Below are 22,976 nucleotides of genomic sequence, written 5' to 3' on the forward strand. Positions count from 1 at the left end.
TAAGGGACTGTGCATACATTGTACTATGATTTAGTAATGGACTGTCCACACATAGTACTATAGTAATGGACTATCCTCCACACATAGTACTATAGTAATGGACTATCCTCCACACATAGTACTATAGTAATGGACTATCCTCCACACATAGTACTATAGTAATGGACTATCCTCCACACATAGTACTATAGTAATGGACTATCCTCCACACATAGTACTATAGTAATGGACTATCCTCCACACATAGTACTATAGTGCAACCCTGAGATATTGACTCTACAGGGCTGTTGATTCATTAAGCTGGTTGACTGGCAAAACCAGTGACCTGGAACAATGACAAACACATGGCAGCAACTTTCACATGGATGGGTAGCCATTAAAAAGCATCAATATTTAACAGTTTGCCTGTTTTCTGTCTTTGTCATAGTTTGTGGAAATGTCATGGTAATTACTTGCAAATACAGTTTCCTTATACATTTGTTATTTGGAAACCAAGTACTGTTATATCACAACGTTCCTATCAGAAGTAACTGTATAATACTGAGTAATTCCATTACAGTTATTAAAGTAATCAAATAATGTAAGGGCAATTTAATTTGACTTTCATTTAATTAATAATGACAGAATCTTTAAACATATTGAAAGGCATCATGTATAGGTCATCTTACTTAGCAAGCTGGAAGGTCTAATGATGCAAGCTGCTTCACTATGGCCAGAGCTGTTTTTGTTCCTTGCAATGCTGTGAGGGTTTTTAATTAAGGCAAACAAAGGGATCTTTTTTCTTGAGTGTCTGTGGCTCCACTAGTGAGTTTAGATTTCACACAGAAGTAGCAAAGAGGGTGTCTTCGCAGACAAAGACCCACATACCACTAAATAAAATAAACATAAATAAAAAGGTTACCATAGCAACTTTTTTTTTTAAACTAAAATAGTCTAACAAACTAACGTCTGTACGTGAAAAGGGGTTAAAGTCATGTTCCTACTATTCTGTTTTGCACACAGAACTTCGTGTGATTCCAAAGCCAGTCGAGTTCAACAGACTCTTCATCTGAAAGAAAACAGTGTATGAGACACAGCACAAGCCAACAACAACTTCTTAGAAGAAGTTAAGTTCACTTGACAAGCATGCTTCTCATTTCCGATTTACATTTTACATTACCTGGCTTTCTACAACCTAACCAGAAAACCCAAAATGGTAAACTATGCCGAATCAATAAGCAGTTATATTTACAGTAACTTCCACTAAGCTTTGTCTGTTTAGCCTAGAATGTCAACAAATACTTGAAAATATTGAAATAGTAACCCAGTTAGGACAGAAATACACTTCTTACTCTTCCGGAAAAAGAAAAATAGCCATCTTGTGTTTCACAAGAAAGGATACACCAGGTCTGATCCCTAATCCAGACAGTCAATACTGTCTCACCACTGATAAATACCATCCAAGTATCAAGCCAGAGCTAGACACATTCACACTTTTAAGTTAGTATTTCTGGGCCCATATTCAGTGTCTCTGAGTAGAAGTGCTGATCTAGGACCAGTTTTGCCTTTTAGATTATAATGAATAAGAAAGGGGGGGACCTGATCCTACACTCTTCGGAAAAAAAAGGTGCTACAGTACATCAAGAAAATAAAAAATAAAAAGGATATTGCTGTAGCATTCAATTACAATCTACATAATCACATACAACCTGTATTAACATTAAATTATATATTTAATGTTGATGAGTAACAATATGTATTATCCACTATATCATTTCAAAGTTGACAACTTGCTATAACTCTAAGCTAGTACAAGTAAGTATAAGGGAAAAACCTGATCTCAGATGTGAAAAAACTACACTCACATCCATGTTAACTACAGCACCTAAACACCTCATTATTATTATTATTATTATTATTATTATCGTCATTATACCTAGTGGCTCATAGCTGTCCTCAACACAGGTTTTCCTCAACACGGCTCTTCACATGCTTGTGTCTGTCTTTGCCTTGACCCTTTGGGGTTGACTATTTCCATCTACTGTATCTACCCTCAAATACTGTATATCTTACAACAGTACTTTATCACTACACTTATAAAACAGGATTTACATTTTCTGAAACAAGTTTTGCATGATTCTTACCAGGGGCTCTAGTGTTGACACAGATCATCAAAACCTTGTCATGCATGTTTGCCCAGGGGCACCCAGAAACAAGCACTTACCAGAGGATGGAGTCAGCAGAATCATGGTTCTCTCTGCGTAAGTCTGCCCACAGCACAGCAGCTGGAAGAAAGTCAACATTTAGGGACTGTTTCCAAGAAACAGATTAAGCCTAGTTCTGGACTGAAAAGCATACTTAATGGAAATAGCATTTTCATTTTAGTTTATTAGGATCCCATTATTTACTGAACATGCAGCAGCTACTCTTCCTGGGGTCCACATAAAATGTACAAATACATGACAAAGTACAGAACAGTTAGACAAGAACATAATAAGATATTACATTTAAAAAAGTATCATTGAAAAAAAAAGTTATTGGAAAGACAGACAACAAAAATGCTATTTACACACCATTCATATATACATATTCTTATATACAGTACAGTTAAATTAGATCTTTAGAAAGGAGAGGCACTGTGATAATGTTTTTGTATACTTTTTTTAAAGCTAAACTTGTTTTTTGCCAGAGTAACCTCTGGTGGCAGAGCATTCCACGATGACTTCATTCGTAACTGAGCGACACATTAAATCTGTTTTTGGTATCGTGAAGAAACACATCGTGGCATGTCTAATGGGGTATGTATGTCTGTTTTAAGTGTATACAAATAGATTATACAAGTGGTTAGGTATTTTCAACACACAAATGTTTCTTAAAAAGACTAGAAGAGAAGTAGTCGATTTCTCCTGAACCTAGAAACCCTATCATGCATGTTGTTGATGTTAGTTCTGTGTGTGCAGTTAAGGGCAAGGCATGCTGCTTTGTTTTGAGCCAGCTGCAGCTTTGCTAGGTCTTTCTTTGCTACACCTGACCATATTACGAACAGTAATCAAGATGAGACAAGATCAGAGCCTGAAAAACTAGTACAGTTGATCTTTGTGTCAAAAACGCAGAACATATTTTTTATAACAGACATACCCCTCCCCATCTTCACAACAACTTTGTCAATATGACTTGACCATGATAACTGACCATCCAATGTTACTCCTAGGAGTTCAGCTTCTTCAACTTGTTCAAAATGGTCACACCCTTTATGCACAACTCCATTTGAGGTTCAGGTCTAAGAGAATGCTTTGAACCAAATACAATGCTTTTGGTTTTAGATGTATTTAAGAACTGTTTATTGTCAATTACCCATTCTGACTAGCTCCTTGCTAAGAGTCTCAGTGAACTCACTGGCTGTAGGTGCTGATGTGTAGAAAGTGCAAACATCAGCATACATAATCATTTTAGCTTGGCAAATCATTTGTGGTAAATAATTTGTAAAAATAGACAAGAGTAACGGCCCAAGGCAACTGCCCTGAGAGATACCCAACTGTACATATCTGATGTTAGAGAAGCAGCTCCAACTATCATCTCATTATTCATTTATTTTAGCCAATCATCAGTCATCTGAGTCAATGCAGTACAAGTTGAGTGCCCTTCCCTATATGCATGCTGAAAGTCAGTAGTTAACTTATTCTTTGAAAAATAGCATTGTATTTGTTAAAAAATTACCTCCATCAGTTTACTAAGAACAGGCAGCAAACTGATTGGGTGGCTGTTAGAGCCAGCAAAGGGTGCTTTGCTATTTTTAGGTAGTGGAATTACTTTAGCTTCCTTCCACGCCTGTGGACGGACACACACACAAACACTCCTTTAGGCTTTGGTTAAAAACATGGCAAATAGGGGTGGCAATTCCCAATAGTTTACCATCTAAGTTGTCTATACCTGGTGGCTTATCATTATTGATGCATAACAATTGTTTTTCCACCTCTTCCACACAAACTTGACCAAATTCAAAACAGAAATCCTTCTCTTCCATTATTAGATCTTCAATACACAAATATGATGGTTCACTGTTAAATGTTGTAATTTCACTTCTCAGTTTGTCCACTTCACCAGTGAAACACACATTAAAATGATTGGCTATATCAAAAGGTTTTGTTATCAATGACCCATCAACTTCAAACGACTAGCACACAGCTCAGACACCCATGTATACCTCACAAGACATGCCACCAGGGGTCTCTTCACAGTCCAAGTCCAGAACACTCAGTCCAAGTCCAGAACACATAGAGCCATGACTACATGGAACTCTATTCCACATCAAGTAACTCAAGCAAGCAGTAAAAACTACACCTTATGGAACAACACGGACTGTGAAGAGACACACACATGCCCTTGTTGAGCAATTCCTGTAGGAAGGAGAGAACGGCAGGGATGGAACACTGAAAGGGGACCAACTCTCGTCTCTCACACCACCTCTCGAGTACCCTCCACTTTATGTCATAAAAGGAGCTATGGCACTCTGAATTGTGGCAACCACGTTCGGAGGCAAGCCCACCGAGTTTAAGTTGACCTCTCACGCGCCAGGCCCAGAGAGCCATCAGCTTGGGATGAGGGTGGAATATTTCACCCTGTGCTTGGGATAGCAGATCCCTGCGTTGTGGGAGGCGCCATAGTTGCACGTACAGGAGAGGTACTGTACAATCTCCGCCAGCCATTGCTTCCCAGGCCAATGCGGGGCTATCAGGATGAAGGATAGACTGCTCTCACTCTGTCCAGAGTACGGGGGGGGAATCAGACCCACTGGCGGGAAGGCGTATAGAAGCACGCCTAGAGGAGGGTTGTGATCTCATCACGAATAACAAGCTACAGTGCGCGTTGTCCTGCAATGCGTACAGATTGGCAGCAGCCCTGCCGTAATGTCCCCACACCTTCTCGACGACTTCGGGATGAAGTCGCCACTCCCCTGGTAGGGAGTTCCCCCGCGACAGTAAATCCGCACCCGAGTTCAGTCTGCCTGGCACGTGTTGCTCTGAGAGACAGATGTTCACTGCTCCATAGCAAGATCGCTCTCGCCAGAGAGTGAAGTTGACAGGAGCGTGTTCCTCCTTAGCGGTTGATATACGCCACTGTAGACATATTGTCCACCCTGACCAGGACATGTTGGCCCTGTAGGAATGGACAGAAGTGCCTTAGGGCTAATAACAGTGTAGAGTTCGAGAATGTTGATATGGGCTGTACTCGTAGAGTCTGACCATACGCCGTTCACCCTTCGTGGAATGCCCCCCATCCCTGTAGTGATGCATCCGTTGTCACTACTTTGTGCGAAGACCCTCCCAGTAGGGCAGCCCCGTGTCAAGAGGGATGGGTCTCTCCAGCATTGATGTGCCGATAAGACTCTTTGCAGACAGAAGCACGTGCCTGTGCCGGTGGAAAGACGGGTCCAAGCGTAGTGAGGTCACCCAATGCTGGAAGTCTCTTATGAGGAGGAGACCAAGCGGCACTACCACAATCATGGAGGCCATGAGCCCAAGAAGCCTCAGACACATCCAGTACGTAACGGATGTTGCCGGGCAAAACACAGAGGCAGTGGCAAAAAGCCATCACTCTTTCCACAGTGAGGGCTGCTCGACAGGCTACAGAGTCCAGAGACTATCCCAAAAATATTTTCTGCTGGGTCTGTAAGCGCGTGAGGTCAATTCAGACTCGTTCAGTTTACATCTTTGTCTAGACTATTGTAGACTATATGAAATTAAATGTACGCCTATCAGGGGCTATAGGCTACTTGCCTTTATCTAAGCAAACCATGGCAAAATTGAATTACAATCATAAACCCAGATTTTAATCTGATGCCTATTGAAATGAAAATGGGCCATTTATAACAGATTGTAGTCTTAACATCTGGCACATAACAGCATAATTGCCAGAAAATAGCCTAACAGTTATTTTTTGTGTTTGTCCAAGTGTTTCTTGCTCAGAGATTGAGATCCTCTGTCCAACTTTCATCACTAAAACTCTCCTGTTGGATTTATCTATAGTTATGCACATGCGCAAAGGGGATTTATTTAAGCAATAAGGCATGAGGGGGTGTGGTATATGCCCAATATACCACGGCTAAGGGCTGTTCTTCTGCACAACGCAATGCGGAGTGCCTGGATACAGCCCTTAGCCGTGGTTTATTGGCCATATATCATTAACCCACAAGGTGCCTTATTGCTATTATAAACTGGTTCCCAACGTAATTACAACAGTAAAAATAAATATTTTGTCATACCGGTGGTACATGGTCTGATATACCACGGCTGTCAGCCAATCAGCATCAGAATTATTTTTTCTCTTGCCACGTATTCAAATTTCTTTATTACTTCATGTAATAGCTCGCAATTATTATTTTTAGGAAAACCTCATTTTGCTTCTAACGACATTACTACGATATTCCTTCTTAATTGGCTTGATAATGTTATGGAAAAAGGGTTTATTGTATAAATATGGCAACTTTTTAGGCCTTTTGTGCAGGTTGAGTGGTCACTGGGCTACACATTTTTGCTACATCTGGCAACCCTGGATAACCCAGTCGACTGAATGAGAACAATTTGCTGCATTTTGATTTTACTTTATTTTTCATTTGTCCAACTATTATCTGTCCTAATGTATAGTCAACTTCATAACAAATTACATTACGATGACTGCTATAACAACGGCACACATAATCGTGGTATATTCAGAGCTCCAGGTTTTAAGCCATGTCTATATTTGTCTGTTATTGTAGGCTACAAGACAATTTCGCAACTGGTTCAATCCCCTGCAGTTGATAACTGACTGAGCCATCTAATCATTATTGCAATAGACTCTGATCTAGGCATGAATAAACACTGTATGCCTAAAGTACCTCAATCAACCACCAATCTCTCGGAGATTTTTATATCAAATGAATCTGTCTGAAACTTATTCATTCACAAAAAAAAAAAAACACGACATTATGCTAACAATGTAACTATCAATAGCAGCCTTATCTAGTCAAATACGCTCAAAGGAAAATCTATTTCAAAAGCAATATTTCTAGTTAATTTTCAAAATGATAACTGTACTACAAGTTCCTATACACAGTCAATATACTAGACTATTTAGCTTCAACAGATCACAAATCGGCAGTGGGCTCGCAGATGCTATAGCCTATAGGTTGATCCAGTGGGTGCGCACACTACGCAGCGCAGTTTCTTCAGCACTAGAGCAACGCGCATCTACATAAGTTCCTCACTAGTTTACTACGTTCAATAGCGTATAAACTAGGTAAAATCGGGCGCTACGCGCATCATTTTCACAGTAGATAATAGTATTTAAAATCTTACATTATTTTGAAAATACAAAAACAAAATGGTTGCTGCATATTTATTTTATACAAAGTGCGTCACACATTTAGAGGACAAAATCGTCAATCCATAGACTCTTTAAATAGAATTGACTGAAATGCTCATGACAACTGCATATGGGAGACAACAATCGGTTTTCTACACACTATGTAAGCTGATATGAGGTTAATTTAAACAGTCGTGCTTACCTGGAATGACCTAAAGATGATGCTGAAATAGTGCAAATGATTGACACGTCTTGAATGGAACTAAACAACCGTATTAAATAAATCTCTCTTCTGTAATAGTTACTTCTTCATGTGTACAAAGTGGCTGTTTATCGCATCCTAATAACGTTTCAATGGTTCACCTCTCAAAAGCATCTCAGTCTACTTCTCAGCGCGCCTGCTTTTAAAGCCCCACAGACAAATCCGCTAGAATATTCCACCGGATGTGACACAGCAAACTGTCCATTCTTAGTTTGGCCACTGTAATGAACAAACTTACGCTACATGACAAAAAGTATGTGGACACCTGCTCGTCGAACATCTCATTCCAAAATCAAGGGCATTAATATCCCCTCTTTCGTGCTATAACAGCCTCCACTCTTCTGGGAAGGCTTTCCACTTGATGTTGGAACATTGCTGTGGGGACTTGCTTCCATTCAGCCACAAGAGCATTAGTGAGGTTGGGCACTGATGTTGGGCGATTAGGCCTGGCTCGCAGTTGGCATTCCAATTAATCCCAAAGGCGTTCGATGGGGTTGAGGTCAGGGCCCTGTGCAGGTCAGTCAAGTTCTTCCAAACCGATCTGGACAAACCATTTCTGTTTGGACCTGTTGCCACAAAGTTGGAAGCAAAGAATTGTCTAGAATGTCATTGTATGCTGTAACGTTAAGATTTCCCTTCACTGGAACTAAGCGGCCTAGCCCTAACCATGAAAAACAGCCCCAAACCATTATTCCTCCTCCACCAAACTTTACAGTTGGCACTATGCATTGGGGCATCCGCCAAACCCAGATTCGTCCGTCAGACTGCCAGATGGTGAAGCTTGATTCATCACTCCAGAGAATGGGTTTCCACTGCTCCAGAGTCCAATGGAGGCAAGCTTTACACCACTCCAGCCGATGCTTGGCATTGCGCATCAATCAATCAATCAATTTTATTTTATATAGCCCATCTTACATCAGCTAATATCTCGAAGTGCTGTACAGAAACCCAGCCTAAAACCCCAAACAGCTAGTAATGCAGGTGTAGAAGCACGGTGGCTAGGAAAAACTCCCTAGAAAGGCAAAACCTAGGAAGAAACCTAGAGAGGAACCAGGCTATGAGGGGTGGCCAGTCCTCTTCTGGCTGTGCCGGGTGGAGATTATAACAGAACCATGCCAAGATGTTCAAAAATGTTCATAAGTGACAAGCATGGTCAAATAATAATCAGGAATAAATCTCAGTTGGCTTTTCATAGCCGATCATTAGAGTTTAAAACAGCAGGTCTGGGACAGGTAGGGGTTCCATAACCGCAGGCAGAACAGTTTAAACTGGAATAGCAGCAAGGCCAGGCGGACTGGGGATAGCAAGGAGTCACCACGGCCGGTAGTCCCGACGTATGGTCCTAGGGCTCAGGTCTCTCAGTTGGCTTTTCATAGCCGATCATTTAGAGTTGAAAACAGCAGGTCTGGGACAGGTAGGGGTTTCGTAGCCGCAGGCAGAACAGTTGAAACTGGAATAGCAGCAAGGCCAGGCGGACTGGGGGCAGCAGGGTGTCATCATGCCCGGTAGTCCTGACGTATGGTCCTAGGGCTCAGGTTCTCAGAGAGAAAGAGAGAACGAGAGAATTAGAGAGAGCATACTTAAATTCACACAGGACACTGGATAAGACAGGAGAAGTACTCCAGGTATAACCAACTAACCCCAGCCCCCCGACACATAAACTACTGCAGCATAAATACTGGAGGCTGAGACAGGAGCGGTCCGGAGACACTGTGGCCCCATCCGAAGAAACCCCCGGACAGGGCCAAACAGGAAGGATATAACCCCACCCACTCCGCCAAAGCACAGCCCCCGCACCACTAGAGGGATATCCCCAACCACCAACTTACAATCCTGAGACAAGGCCGAGTATAGCCCACAGAGGTCTCCACCACAGCACAAACCAAGGGGGGGGGGGGGCGCCAACCCAGACAGGAAGATCACGTCAGTAACTCAACCCACTCAAGTGACGCACCCCTCCCAGGGACGGCATGAAAGAGCACCAGCAGGCCAGTGACTCAGCCCCTGCAACAGGGTTAGAGGCAGAGAACCCCAGTGGAGAGGGGAACCGGCCTGGCAGAGACAGCAAGGGCTGTTCGTTGCTCCAGCCTTTCCGTTCACCTTCACACTCCTGGGCCAGACTACACTCAATCATATGACCTACTGAAGAGATAAGTCTTCAGTAAAGACTTAAAGGTTGAGACCGAGTCTGCGTCTCTCACATGGGTAGGCAGACTGTTCCATAAAAATGGAGATCTATAGGAGAAAGCCCTGCCTCCCGCTGTTTGCTTAGAAATTCTAGGGACAATTAGGAGGCCTGCGTCTTGTGACCGTAGCGTACGTATTGGTATGTACGGCAGGACCAACTCGGAAAGATAGGTAGGAGCAAGCCCATGTAACGCTTTATAGGTTAACAGTAAAACCTTGAAATCAGCCCTTGCCTTAACAGGAAGCCAGTGTAGGGAAGCTAGCACTGGAGTAATATGATCAAATTTCTTGGTTCTAGTCAGGATTCTAGCAGCCGTATTTAGCACTAACTGAAGTTTATTTAGTGCTTTATCCGGGTAGCCGGAAAATAGAGCATTGCAGTAGTCTAATCTAGAAGTAACAAATGCATGGATTAATTTTTCTGCATCATTTTTGGACAGAAAATTTCTGATTTTTGCAATGTTACGTAGATGGAAAAAAGCTGTCCTTGAAACAGTCTTGATATGTTCGTCAAAAGAGAGATCAGGGTCAAGAGTAACGCCTAGGTCCTTCACAGTTTTATTTGAGACGACTTTACAACCATCAAGATGAATTGTCAGATTTAACAGAAGATCTCTTTGTTTCTTGGGACCTAGAACAAGCATCTCTGTTTTGTCCGAGTTTAAAAGTAAAAAGTTTTCAGCCATCCACTTCCTTATGTCTGAAACACAGGCTTCTAGCGAGGGCAATTTTGGGGCTTCACCATGCTTCATTGAAATGTACAGCTGTGTGTCATCCGCATAGCAGTGAAAGTTAACATTATGTTTTCGAATAACATCCCCAAGAGGTAAAATATATAGTGAAAACAATAGTGGTCCTAAAACGGAACCTTGAGGAACACCGAAATGTACAGTTGATTTGTCGGAGGACAGACCATTCACAGAGACAAACTGATATCTTTCCGACAGGTAGGATCTAAACCAGGCCAGAACTTGTCCGTGTAGACCAATTTGGGTTTCCAGTCTCTCCAAAAGAATGTGGTGATCGATGGTGTCAAAGGCAGCACTAAGGTCTAGTAGCACGAGGACAGATGCAGAGCCTCGGTCTGACGCCATTAAAAGGTCATTTACCACCTTCACAAGTGCAGTCTCAGTGCTATGATGGGGTCTAAAACCAGACTGAAGCATTTCGTATACATTGTTTGTCTTCAGAAAAGCAGTGAGTTGCTGCGCAACAGCTTTTTCTAAAATTTTTGAGAGGAATGGAAGATTCGATATTGGCCGATAGTTTTTTATATTTTCCGGGTCAAGGTTTGGCTTTTTCAAGAGAGGCTTTATCACTGCCACTTTTAGTGAGTTTGGTACACATCCGGTGGATAGAGAGCTGTTTATTATGTTCAACATAGGAGGGCCAAGCACAGGAAGCAGCTCCTTCAGCAGTTTAGTAGGAATAGGATCCAGTATGCAGCTTGAAGGTTTAGAGGCCATGATTATTTTCATCATTGTGTCAAGAGATATAGTACTAAAACACTTAAGTGTCTCTCCCGATCCCAGGCCCTCGCAGAGCTGTGCAGATCCAGGACAGCTAAGCCCTGGAGGAATACGCAGATTCAAAGAGGAGTCCGTAATTTGCTTTCTAATGGTCATGATCTTTTCCTCAAAGAAGTTCATGAATTTATCACTGCTGAAGTGAAAACCATCCTCTCTTAGGGAATGCTGCTTTTTAGTTAGCTTTGCAACAGTATCAAAAAGAAATTTTGGATTGTTCTTATTTTCCTCGATTAATTTGGAAAAGTAGGATGATCGAGCAGCAGTGAGGGCTCTTCGGTACTGCACGGTACTGTCTTTCCAAGCTAGTCGGAAGACTTCCAGTTTGGTGTGGCGCCATTTCCGTTCCAATTTCCTGGAAGCTTGCTTCAAAGCTCGGGTATTTTCTGTATACCAGGGAGCTAGTTTCTTATGACAAATGTTTTTCGTTTTTAGGGGTGCAACTGCATCTAGGGTATTGTGCAAGGTTAAATTTAGTTCCTCAGTTAAGTGGTTAACTGATTTTTGTCCTCTGACGTCCTTGGGTAGGCAGAAGGGGTCTGGAAGGGCATCAATGAATTTTTGTGTTGTCTGAGAATTTATAGCACGACTTTTGATGCTCCTTGGTTGGGGTCTGAGCAGATTATTTGTTGCGATTGCAAACGTAATAAAATGGTGGTCCGATAGTCCAGGATTTTGTGGAAAAACATTAAGATCTACAACATTTATTCCATGGGACAAAACTAGGTCCAGAGTATGACTGTGGCAGTGAGTAGGTCCAGAGACATGTTGGACAAAACCCACTGAGTCGATAATGGCTCCGAAGGACTTTTGGAGTGGGTCTGTGGACTTCTCCATGTGAATATTAAAATCACCAAAAATTAGAATATGATCTGCTATGACTACAAGGTCTGATAGGAATTCAGGAAACTCAGAGATTGCCCCTTTAAGACGGTTAGGCTTGTGTGCGGCTGTTCGGCCATGGAAACCCATTTATGATGAACAGTTCTTGTGCAGTTCAGTTGCTTCGAGGCAGTTTGGAACTCGGTAGTCAGTGTTGCAACCGAGGACAGGCGATTTTTAGGAGCTACGCGCTTCAGCACTCGGCGGTCCCATTCTGTGAGCTTGTGTGGCCTACCACTTAGCGGCTGAGTAATTGTTGCTCCTAGAGTTTCCACTTCACAGCACTTACAGTTGACCGGGCAGCTCTAGCAGAAATTTGACAAACTGACTTGTTGGAAAGGTGGCATCCTATGACGGTGCCACATTGAAAGTCATTGAGCTCTTCAGTAACACCATTGTACTGCCAATGTTTGTCTATGGAGATTGCATGGCGATGTGCTCGATTTTATACACCTGTCAGCAACGGGTGTGGCTGAAAAAGCCGAATCCACTAATTTGAAGGGGTGTCCATATACTTTTGTATATATAGTGTATATTATGGGAATATTATCATTTTATCCATGTTTTGAGGCTAAACAGCGTTTGTTTACATTTACAATGTTTGCAAACTTTGGAGTTTAACAAGCTTATATTTTGGGTGCTGGTGGGGTGTGACAGTCGAACTAAGCTCATGAGGCATTTATAAGTTATAGTCTTCAAGAATCAATGGGTATATATATAATTATATATCAAGTCCTAAAATGGATGTAGCAATTGCAGATTGCCCCTTTAAGACGGTTAGGTTATTTTCTGCATTTGTCAATGGACGTTCCTCTGATATATACTGAAAACAAAGCAAAACTCAGAATGTTGTGAGAGGAAAGCTCTACTTAGAAACTCTAACTCTAATGCTCCTTCATGCAGTGGCATGATCACAAAATAATTTATTAGCAGCAAAGTCAATCAATACCCAATGATTTGACACTCTACTTAAGCAACAAGGCCCGAGGAAGTGTGGTATATGGTCAATATACCACGGCTAAGGGCTGTTCTTAGGCATGACGCAATGCAACCCTTAGCCGTGGTATATTGGCCATATATCACAAACCCCTGAGGTGCCTTATTGCTATTATAAACTGGTTACCAACGTAATTAAAGCAGTACAAATAAATGTTTTGTCATACCCATGGTATACGGTCTGATATACCACGACTTTCAGCCAATCAGCATTCAGGGCTCAAACCACCCAGTTTATAATAATCAATAAATCACTCACAGTATTTTAGATGCACAGTTGCAAAGAGAAAATCTTGACAATCCACCATCAAATGTATTTTCATTTTTTGCTTGCTGTTCACTTTTTAATTCAAGTTATTAGGATATAGTAGTATGTGTCTTGGGGCTCAAGTCATTCCTCAAGTTAGTTCACTAACGTTTGCTGAACTTGGAAAGATAAACATGAAATGACAACATTAAGTAATGCAAAAAAAAGTTTACTCTAAATATTAAAGGTTAAAGAGTCACATTTTCAAACCATGACTTGCAGTGGCGGGAGACTAACAGTACATAGGCCTAACGGTTGTAGGGTATGTGACACTGCCTTCATTCTGTGATTGTTTCAGTACACCACAGCAGAAAACAAACATATTCCACACATGAACTCATCGCATTGTCATACTAAATTCGAGATTCCCAAAGAATTCAGTCCCCCATGAGTCTAGTCATCCAATTTTAGACTACATTGTGTGTAGACGTTGAATGTGTGGTATTTTTTATAACTGTCTGTGCCTCTCTGTGCATCTGATGACCTGTAACTGTAGTTGACCTGTAATTGTAGTTGACCTGTACAGTCGTGGTCAAAACTTTTGAGAATGACACAAATATAAATTTTCACAAAGTCTGCTGCCTCAGTTTTTATGATGGCAATTTGCATATACTCCAGAATGTTATGAAGAGTGATCAGATGAATTGCAATTAATTGCAAAGTCCCTCTTTGCCATGAAAATGAACTTAATCCCAAAAAACATTTCCACTGCATTTCAGCCCTGCCACAAAAGGACCAGCTGACATCATGTCGGTGATTCTCTCGTTAACACAGGTGAGAGTGTTGACGAAGACAAGGCTGGAGATCACTCTGTCATGCTGATTGAGTTAGAATAACAGACTGGAAGCTTTAAAAGGAGGGTGGTGCTTGAAATCATTGTTCTTCCTCTGTTAACCATGGTTACCTGCAAGGAAACACGTGCCGTCATCATTGCTTTGCACAAAAAGGGCTTCACAGGCAAGGATATCGCTGCTAGTAAGATTGCACCATTTATCGGATCATCAAGAACTTCAAGGAGAGAGATTCAATTGTTGTGAAGACGGCTTCAGGGCGCCCAAGAAAGTCCAGCAAGCGCCAGGACTGTCTCCTAAAGTTGATTCAGCTGCGGGATCGGGGCACCACCAGTGCAGAGCTTGCTCAGGAATGGCAGCAGGCAGGTGTGAGTGCATCTGCACGCAGAGTGAGGCGAAGACTTTTGGAGGATGGCCTGGTGTCAAGAAGGGCAGCGAGGAAGCCACTTCTCTCCAGGAAAAACATCAGGGACAGACTGATATTCTGCAAAAGGTACAGGGATTGGACTGCTGAGGACTGGGGTAAAGTCATTTTCTCGGATGAATCCCCTTTCCGATTGTTTGGGGCATCTAGAAAAAAGCTTGTCCGGAGAAGACAAGGTGAGCGCTACCATCAGTCCTGTGTCATGCCACAACAGTAAAGCATCCTGAGACCATTTATGTGTGGGGTTGCTTCTCAGCCAAGGGAGTGGGCTCACTCACAATTTTGCCTAAGAACACAGCCATGAATAAAGAATGGTACCAACACATCCTCTGAGAGCAACTTCTCCCAACCATCCAAGAACAGTTTGGTGACGATAAAATCATTTTCCAGCATGATGGAGCACCTTGCCATAAGGCAAAAGTGATAACTAAGTGGCCCGGGAAACAAAACATCAACATTTTGGGTCCATGGCCAGGAAACTCCCCAGACCTTAATCCCATTGAGAACTTGTGGTCAATCCTCAAGAGGCGGGTTGACAAACAAAAACCCACAAATTCTGACAAACTCCAAGCATTGATTATGCAAGAATGGGCTGCCATCAGTCAGGATGTGGCCGAGACGTTAATTGACAGCATGCCAGAGCGGATTGCAGAGGTCTTGAAAAAGAAGGGTCAACACTGCAAATATTGACTCTTTGCATAAACTTAATGTAATTGTCAATAAAAGCCTTTGACACGTATGGAATGCTTGTAATTATACTTCAGTATACCATAGTAACATCTGACAAAAATATCTAAAAACACTGAAGCAGCAAACTTTGTGAAGACCAATACTTGTGTCATTCTCAAAACTTTTGACCACGACTGTAGGCTACAATATATAGTACATGAAGGGAAACATGATACTTCATATTTGCTAATGTTAACATTAAGATAAATGTACATTAAGATATCAATTCAACATCAGGGTTGGGGTCAATTCCATTTTAATTCAATCCAATTCAGGAAGTACACTGTTTTTCAATAAGTAACATTTGGAATAGGAATTGGAATTTGGTTTACTTTCTGAATTGACTGGAATTGAAATGGAATTGACCCCAACCCTGTTCAACATAGACAAAAGCATTTTACTTTTCCAGGTCAGAATTAAGGCAGACGAAGGATTGCTTTTACATGTTATATTCTATAGCAGCCATTAGGAACTACAGCTCCTTCATAGATAAAGTACCTCAGACCAAAAGCACATTTGTCCCATTCGGCGCAGAACTCTGGTTCTTTTTGCTGTCATGTGGATTGGTTCTCATTGGTTGTCCGCTGAGCAGAATGCCCGAGGGCAGGTGAAACAGACTTTGTAGTCCTGACAGAGTCTACCATCTTGCTCTGCATTCACACAGGCAAATCCGTGAGTGGCATCATTCTTGGAAAATACACACAGGCAAATCATTTAGTAGCTATGGGCATGCGTTAACTCCTGAAGTTCTATACATACAGCTTTGGAAATGTGACTGTAAGCTAATTTAATATGTAAAATGTAGGTTGGAATTGTGAAGGATATTGACCCTTTAATTTCGCCAATACCTAGTTTGTTATTGGATATCATTGGATGTCAGTGACACATCATAGAGGTCACTAAGTCATCTGTGAGCAGGTATGTATGCCTTACACTTGGAGGACGTCACCGGTCTGCAGGGCGGGGGAACCAGACATGGTCATGGCTTCGATGGCCACAGGCCTAATTGGGGTATTCCATCTGCAGCTGAAGGACGGTCTCATAGTCGCCCCGCCCAATAGGATTGTCCAAGTCAAACCAACGCATCCTGCAACCTGTCACACAGGCAAGATCAGCTCAGTAAAGAGGACACATTGTGGAGAAGAACATAACCTTCTATAGCAGGGTTTACCAAACTCGGTCCTCAGGACCCCAAGAGGTGCACGTTTTGGTTTTTGCCCTAGCACTACACAGCTGAACACAGCTGATTCAAATGATCAACTAATCATCTAGCTTGATTATTTGAATCAGCTGAGTAGTGCTAGGGAAAAAAACAAAACGTCCACTTGGGGTCCTGAGGACCGAGTTTGGGAAACGCTGTTCTATGATATCACCTCAATCAATACATGTTTTGGGTTATGCTTAACTTATTATGCACTAGCTTGATGTGGTGCAAGTGTTTTTAATTATAAACACAGTCCTAAAGTTTACTTGAAAAGTTTAATTCCAAAACGCTATATACACATTTTCAGAAATGTTGGTAAATTAGCTTTTATTGTTTAAAGAAATTATGAAAGAGATTGCTGTGTTTTTTCACCATTTAATTATGTCATAGGGTTGTTTAATGACAGATATGTATTTGTTTAAAATCTATCACTTGATGGTTTCATTTTCAGAGAGACAAATAATCATGTTTTTTTGCAATATGCTATATATCCGCCTCACCTAGTAGCACTGCTAGGTTTTACACAGTCAAATGTAACAAATAATTACATTTTTTATAAAGAACTGTAAAAATGATACATTTCTGACATCAATATTTACAAAAATTAAAATGTTAATTCAATATAGTAATATGAGATCTGTATGTAAAACATTTACATTTGACATTTTAGCCATTTAGCACATGCTCCTATCCAGAGGGACTTACAGTATGTGCATTCATCTTAAGATAGCTTTGTGAAACAACCACATATCACAGTCAAATATAAAGGATAGCAACATTCTGCAGTTGCATATCACATATCAGCTTGAATAAAGACAAAGGTGATTAAAGATGCTTCTCCTGCATGGACCTCTCAATAGAGTATGTGAGGAGGATTTACCTTGGCAGATATCAGAGGGACAGGTTAGCATCACGTGGTAGTCCTTGCACTGTCCACATCTTTTTGTTTAGAGTTGATGCAGACAAACCCAAATGTGACATCATAGCTGAGCAAAGAATGAAAATAAACACTGTCACTTCAGAGGAAAGTAAAAGTTTGTGTTTAATCTTTCTCTCACTACGAGTGTGGAAGTAGACTCTATTAATTTAATTTAAAACTCAATATACAAATCAAAACAAACTCCTAAATGACATTAACATTAATAGGCTAGAGTTAGAGTTGAGGCTAGGGTTAGGGTTGAGGGTTGAACCAGAATGTGAACATGAAGCTAGGGTTAGGGTTGAGGGTTAGGGTTGAACCAGAATGTGAACATGAAGCTAGGGTTAGGGTTGAGGGTTAGAGTTGAACCAGAATGTGAACATGAAGCTAGGGTTAGGGTTGAACCAGAATGTGAACATGAAGCTAGGGTTAGGGTTGAGGGTTAGGGTTGAACCAGAATGTGAATATGAAGCTAGGGTTAGGGTTGAGGGTTAGGGTTGAACCAGAATGTGAACATGAAGCTAGGGTTAGGGTTGAACCAGAATGTGAACATGAAGCTAGGGTTAGGGTTGAGGGTTAGGGTTGAACCAGAATGTGAACATGAAGCTAGGGTTAGGGTTGAACCAGAATGTGAACATGAAGCTAGGGTTAGGGTTGAGGGTTAGAGTTTAACCAGAATGTGAACATGAAGCTAGGGTTAGGGTTGAGGGTTAGGGTTGAACCAGAATGTGAACATGAAGCTAGGGTTAGGGTTGAGGGTTAGGGTTGAGCCAGGATGTGGACATGAAGCTAGGGTTAGGCTTGAGGTTAGGGTTCAACCAGAATGTGGACATGAAGCTAGGGTTAGGGTTGAGGCTAGGGTTAGGGTCGAGCCAGGATATGGAAATGAAACTAGGGTTAGAGGAGCTGCTCACGAGAGGAAGGTGTCTCCAGTGTGCTGAGCAGATATCCTATAGGTGGTCTGGGCCTCGATGCTGATGGGGTTTCTACACACTTGACCAGGAAACGTCTGCAGCAGCTGGGGGATGGACTCCAGGTCGCCCTCATCTGACGGGGTATCACTGCTCAGCTACCACGTCCCACACTCCTCAGAGACTAGAACATTAAACATATAATAAAACATGACATTTAAAAAGGTATTCTACCATCAACAAAGGTTCTAGAACACAAATAATATGAGAGCAGCCTTGTGTTTTCAAAACAATGAAAACCCTGAAACGTAAACTAGTGCTTGAGCTACAGATAGTAATAGATGGTAATTCAATTATTGATTAGTTCCATTCATTATAATGATTAAAGCTAAAATGTAGTTTGTTTGTCTCCAAGCTTTGGCATTGCCATGTACCATAGACATGTGGGAGAAAGAGTACATATGCATCTCAAAAATAGTTTGGAGACAAACACATTTTTGTCTATTGTGGACACTCCTTGGGGTTAGTTTATATTATCTGAAAACTAATATAGGATACCCACCTTGACAAAACTCTGCAGGGCATGTGAACCGGATTCTGTTGTCCTTACAGCTTCCACTCCTCTGGTCTGCATTTACACAAGCAAACCTGTAGGTGGCATCATAACTGCAAAAAACAACCATCAATTGTAGTCCAACCCTCAAAATGCATTTGCACTTTAGATCAATGAATGCCATCCCAGAGATTGCAGGTCTTGTCCAGAGTAAAGTAAGAAGATACAGAAGAGAAAAAATTGAAAGTAGTGATAGAAAGTAGAGAAAGCAGAAGATTTACCATCATTCATCTCACATAAGCAAAGTGTCTCCACTGTCAGAGGCAGGTTGTCCGGAGTGGGTCTGGGCCTCGATGGCTATAGGCTGAGGACAGATATCTCTGGGGTACATGGTGAGGAGCACGCTCAGGACCTCGTAGTCTCTGTTCACTGTGGGGTCGTCATGGTCGAACCAGTTTGTCCTGCACTCTGTCCAAACCAACCAACCACATCAATAACAGTCAGTCAACCTGGCTGTCAGCGTACAGCATCTGGACCCAACGTCTGGCTCAACATATTTCATATTCCATGCAATTTAAAAGTAAATTCCCTTATTACATTATTCATACTACTATATACATTATTATATAAAGTATTGTATAGCAATAGTATGGTATCAATTTGTTTAGTTTAATAACCAACGTAATAAGAGAATCCATCACCATCTATGGTCAAGCTATGGCACATTTAGGTCTCAGCATTGATGCCTACCTGAACAGAATGTTCCTGAGCAGGTCAACATGACTTTGTAATCATCCCACGGTCTCCGCTGCTGCTCTGAGTTCAGGCAAACAAAGCCCTCTGATTTACTGTACCTGCAAAGGAAACCCTGGGAATATCAGACCTGAGGGACATCCTAGGTTGGGATCAATTCCATTTCAATTCAGTTAATTCAGGAAATAAACCAAAATTCAAATTCTGATTTTCTTCATGAGGAAAATGTCTTTAAACCACCTGAATTAACTGTCTGAATTTAAATGGAATTGACCCCAACCTATACTCTTAGAAAAAAGGGTTCCAAAAGGGTTATTCGGCTGTTCCCATAGGACAACCCTTTTTGGTTCCGGGTAGAAGCCCTTTTTGGTTTCAGGTAGAACTCTTTTGGGTTCCAGGTAGAACCCTCTGTGGAAAGGGTTCTACCTGGAACCAAAAGTGTTCTACTGTCACACCCTGATCTGTTTCACCTGTATTTGTGATGGTCTACACCCCCTCCAGGTGTCGCCCATCTTCCCCATTATCCCCAGTGTATTTATACCGTGTTCTCTGTATGTCTGTGGCTAGTTCATTTTGTTTCGTCAAGCCTACCTCTGTAGCTCAGCTGGTAGAGCACGGCGCTTGTAACGCCAAGGTAGTGGGTTCGATCCCCGGGACCACCCATACACAAAAAAAAAAAAAAAATGTATGCACGCATGACTGTAAATCGCTTTGGATAAAAGCGTCTGCTAAATGGCATATTATTATTTTTATTATTACCAGCGTTTTCCCCCTTGCTCTAAGTTCCTGTTATTTACTATTCTGCCTGCAGTTCTGTACCTTGTCACACCACCCTGGATTATTGACCATTCTGCCTGCCCTGACCCTGCCTACCGTTCTGTACCTTTTGGACTCGGATCTGGATTACTGACCTCTGCCTGCCCTTGACCTGTTGTTTGCCTGCCCCGTTTTTGTAATACACTTTTGTTACTTCGACACTGTCTGCATCTGGGTCTTCTCCTGAAATGTGAGAGTACGAACTGGCCATGACTGACCCAGCAGACTCGGACCAGCTCCGCAACGCCATCTCCTCCCAAGGAGCCACCACTGGAAGGCACGAGGAGTTGCTTCTTGGTCTCATGGAAGGGTTCCAGACCTTGGCCGAACGCCATGACCGAGCGTTTAACACACTGCTGGAGCAATTCCGCGGGTTGTCTGTTAGGCAGCCTACCACGACCGTAACCTCCCAGACCCTCAGTAACCCGGCTGTTAGCAGCACGGTCTCCCTGGTTTCCCGAGAACGCCGCTTACCTCCCCCGGAACGCTTCGCTGGAGAGTCGGGAACCTGTCAGGCATTTCTCGCTCAGTGTTCGCTCATCATCGGGCTGCAGCCCTCCTCCGACCGCTCTAAGATAGCGTACCTCTTCACGCTGATGTCCGGGAGGGCTCTCGCCTGGGCTACGGCAGTGTAGGAACAACAGTCAACCGTATGCTTCAGTCTGGAGGAGTTCATGCAGGAGGTAAATAAGGTTTTCGACGCTCCATTGTCCGGGAGAGAGGCTGCCCGGAAGTTACTCCAGCTTCGGCAAGAATCCCGCAGTGGGGCAGACTATGCAGTGGATTTCTGCACGTTGGCAGCTGTGTGCCTGGAACCCGGAAGCGCTGTTCGACACGTTCCTGCACGGAGTATCGGAGGAAGTAAAGGACGAGCTTGCAGCCCGGGAACTACCGACGGATATCGACTCGCTCATCGCCTTGACCTTTCGGATCAATGGGCGACTACGGGAACGGAGGAAGTCCGACTCCACTCGCCCGCCCAAGGATTCCACCTCGCCTCCGAGGTATCCCGGAAGTCCTCGACGGCTCCGTTACCGAGAGAACCCGAGGCTACCCGAGTTCTCCCGAGAGTCTCCGAAGTCTGCCGATTCACCTCTTCCCGAGCCGATGCAACTAGGCAGAGCTAGGCTGTCCCCAGCCGAACGGTAATACAGGCTTCACAAGAAGAGTGCCTGTATTGCGGGACTACTTGTCATTTTGTGTCCACCTGTCCACTAAAAGACCAGGCTCACCAGTAGGAGCGAGTACTCTGGTGGGCCATACGGATAACTTTTCCTCTCCCCTTACTCACACCCCCTTTCAAGCCATCTTGCTGTGGGGGAACCAGTCGAAATCTCTCCGGGTACTCATCGACTCTGGGGCCGACGAGAGCTTTATGGACGCTACCCTGGCGTCCGAGCTGGGCATCCCCACTCAGCCCCTCTCCATTCCCATGGACGTTAGAGCGCTGGACGGGCGCTCTATAGGCCACGTCACCCACAATACCACCTCCATCAACCTACGCTTATCAGGGAACCACAGACGATCCAATTCCTGCTAATTAAGTCTCCTCAGGTTCCTGTGGTATTGGATTTATCTTGGCTCCAGCAACACAACTCCTTTATTGACTGGTCTACTGGTGCCATCATGGGCTGGAGCCTGTTCTGCCACGCTTATTGCCTGAAGTCAGCGCAGCCTGCCCCGGGATGTCTTCCTGGGGGATCGGAAGTTGCCTCGGACCTATCCGCCATTCCTGCGGAGTACCAGGACCTCCGGGAGGTGTTCAGTAAGGCCCGGGCCACTTCGCTTCCGCCACACCGACCCTACGACTGCGGAATCGACCTTCTCCCAGGCACCACTCCGCCCGGGGGACGACTGTACTCACTGTTGGGTCCGAAGACCAAGGCTATGGAGACCTACATTGAAGACTCCCTAGCTACCGGGTTAATTCGTCCTTCTGCCTCCGCCGCCGGCGCAGGGTTCTTCTTTGTGGAGGAGAAGGACAAAACCCTGCGACCTGTGCATCGATTACAGGGGCATCAATGACGCCACGGTGAAGAACCGCTACATGCTACCACTCATCTCCTCGGCCATCGAGTCGCTCCAGGGGGCCAACATGTTCTCCAAGCTGGACCTACGGAACACCTACCACCTGGTGCGGATTCGGAAGGGGGAAGAGTGCCTTCAACACGGCCAGCGGTCGCTACGAGTATCTGGTCATGCCGTTTGGTCTTACCAATGCTCCAGCTGTGTTCCAGGCCCTGTTTAATGATGTTCTCCGCGACATGTTGAACCGGTTAGTCTTCATCTACCTCGACGACAACCTCTGCCTGTTCCTCACCGTCCCTTGTCTCACATATCCCTGGACTTTGTCACGGGTCTTTCCCCGTCTGATGGCAACACCGCCATCCTGA

General features: G+C 43.3%; 2 protein-coding genes across 2 annotated transcripts in view; both read right to left on the reverse strand.

Annotated features, from left to right (window-relative positions):
• Positions 1-7,760, reverse strand: part of LOC311148214 (transmembrane protein 269-like) — a 36,747-nt gene extending 28,987 nt beyond the window's left edge. Inside the window, exons 1-3 of the mRNA XM_084185102.1 lie at positions 7,687-7,760; positions 7,526-7,547; positions 2,204-2,264 (exon numbers count right to left, since the gene is read on the reverse strand). Coding sequence (XP_084041228.1) covers positions 2,204-2,228 — 25 coding nt within the window. The 5' untranslated portion in view covers positions 2,229-2,264; positions 7,526-7,547; positions 7,687-7,760. The remainder of the gene's footprint in view (positions 1-2,203; positions 2,265-7,525; positions 7,548-7,686) is intronic.
• An 8,025-nt stretch (positions 7,761-15,785) lies between these two features.
• Positions 15,786-21,579, reverse strand: LOC311147770 (uncharacterized protein). Its single transcript, XM_084184543.1, has 8 exons — positions 20,679-21,579; positions 19,765-19,868; positions 19,311-19,482; positions 19,024-19,127; positions 18,465-18,645; positions 17,512-17,617; positions 16,361-16,521; positions 15,786-16,114 (listed from the first exon to the last, which is right to left on the reverse strand). The coding sequence occupies exons 1-5, from the start codon at positions 20,885-20,887 to the stop codon at positions 18,620-18,622; spliced, it is 615 nt and encodes a 204-aa protein (XP_084040669.1). The 5' UTR covers positions 20,888-21,579; the 3' UTR covers positions 15,786-16,114; positions 16,361-16,521; positions 17,512-17,617; positions 18,465-18,619.
• Positions 21,580-22,976: the final 1,397 nt, after the last annotated feature.

Source organism: Coregonus lavaretus (assembly GCF_964263955.1).
Source record: "Coregonus lavaretus genome assembly, chromosome: 20".
NCBI classification, from domain to species: domain Eukaryota; kingdom Metazoa; phylum Chordata; class Actinopteri; order Salmoniformes; family Salmonidae; genus Coregonus; species Coregonus lavaretus.

Excerpts from the sequence above, each read along its gene's own strand:
- LOC311147770 (XM_084184543.1), bottom strand. The coding sequence starts at position 20,887 with ATGAGACCAAGAAGCAACTCCTCGTGCCTTCCAGTGGTGGCTCCTTGG. Across the intron at positions 19,869-20,678 it reads CAGGTCAAGGGCAGGCAGAG|GTACAGTAAATCAGAGGGCT; the intron begins GTCAGTAATCCA and ends TTTCCTTTGCAG. Across the intron at positions 18,646-19,023 it reads CCCTGCAGAGTTTTGTCAAG|TCTCTGAGGAGTGTGGGACG; the intron begins GTGGGTATCCTA and ends TTAATGTTCTAG.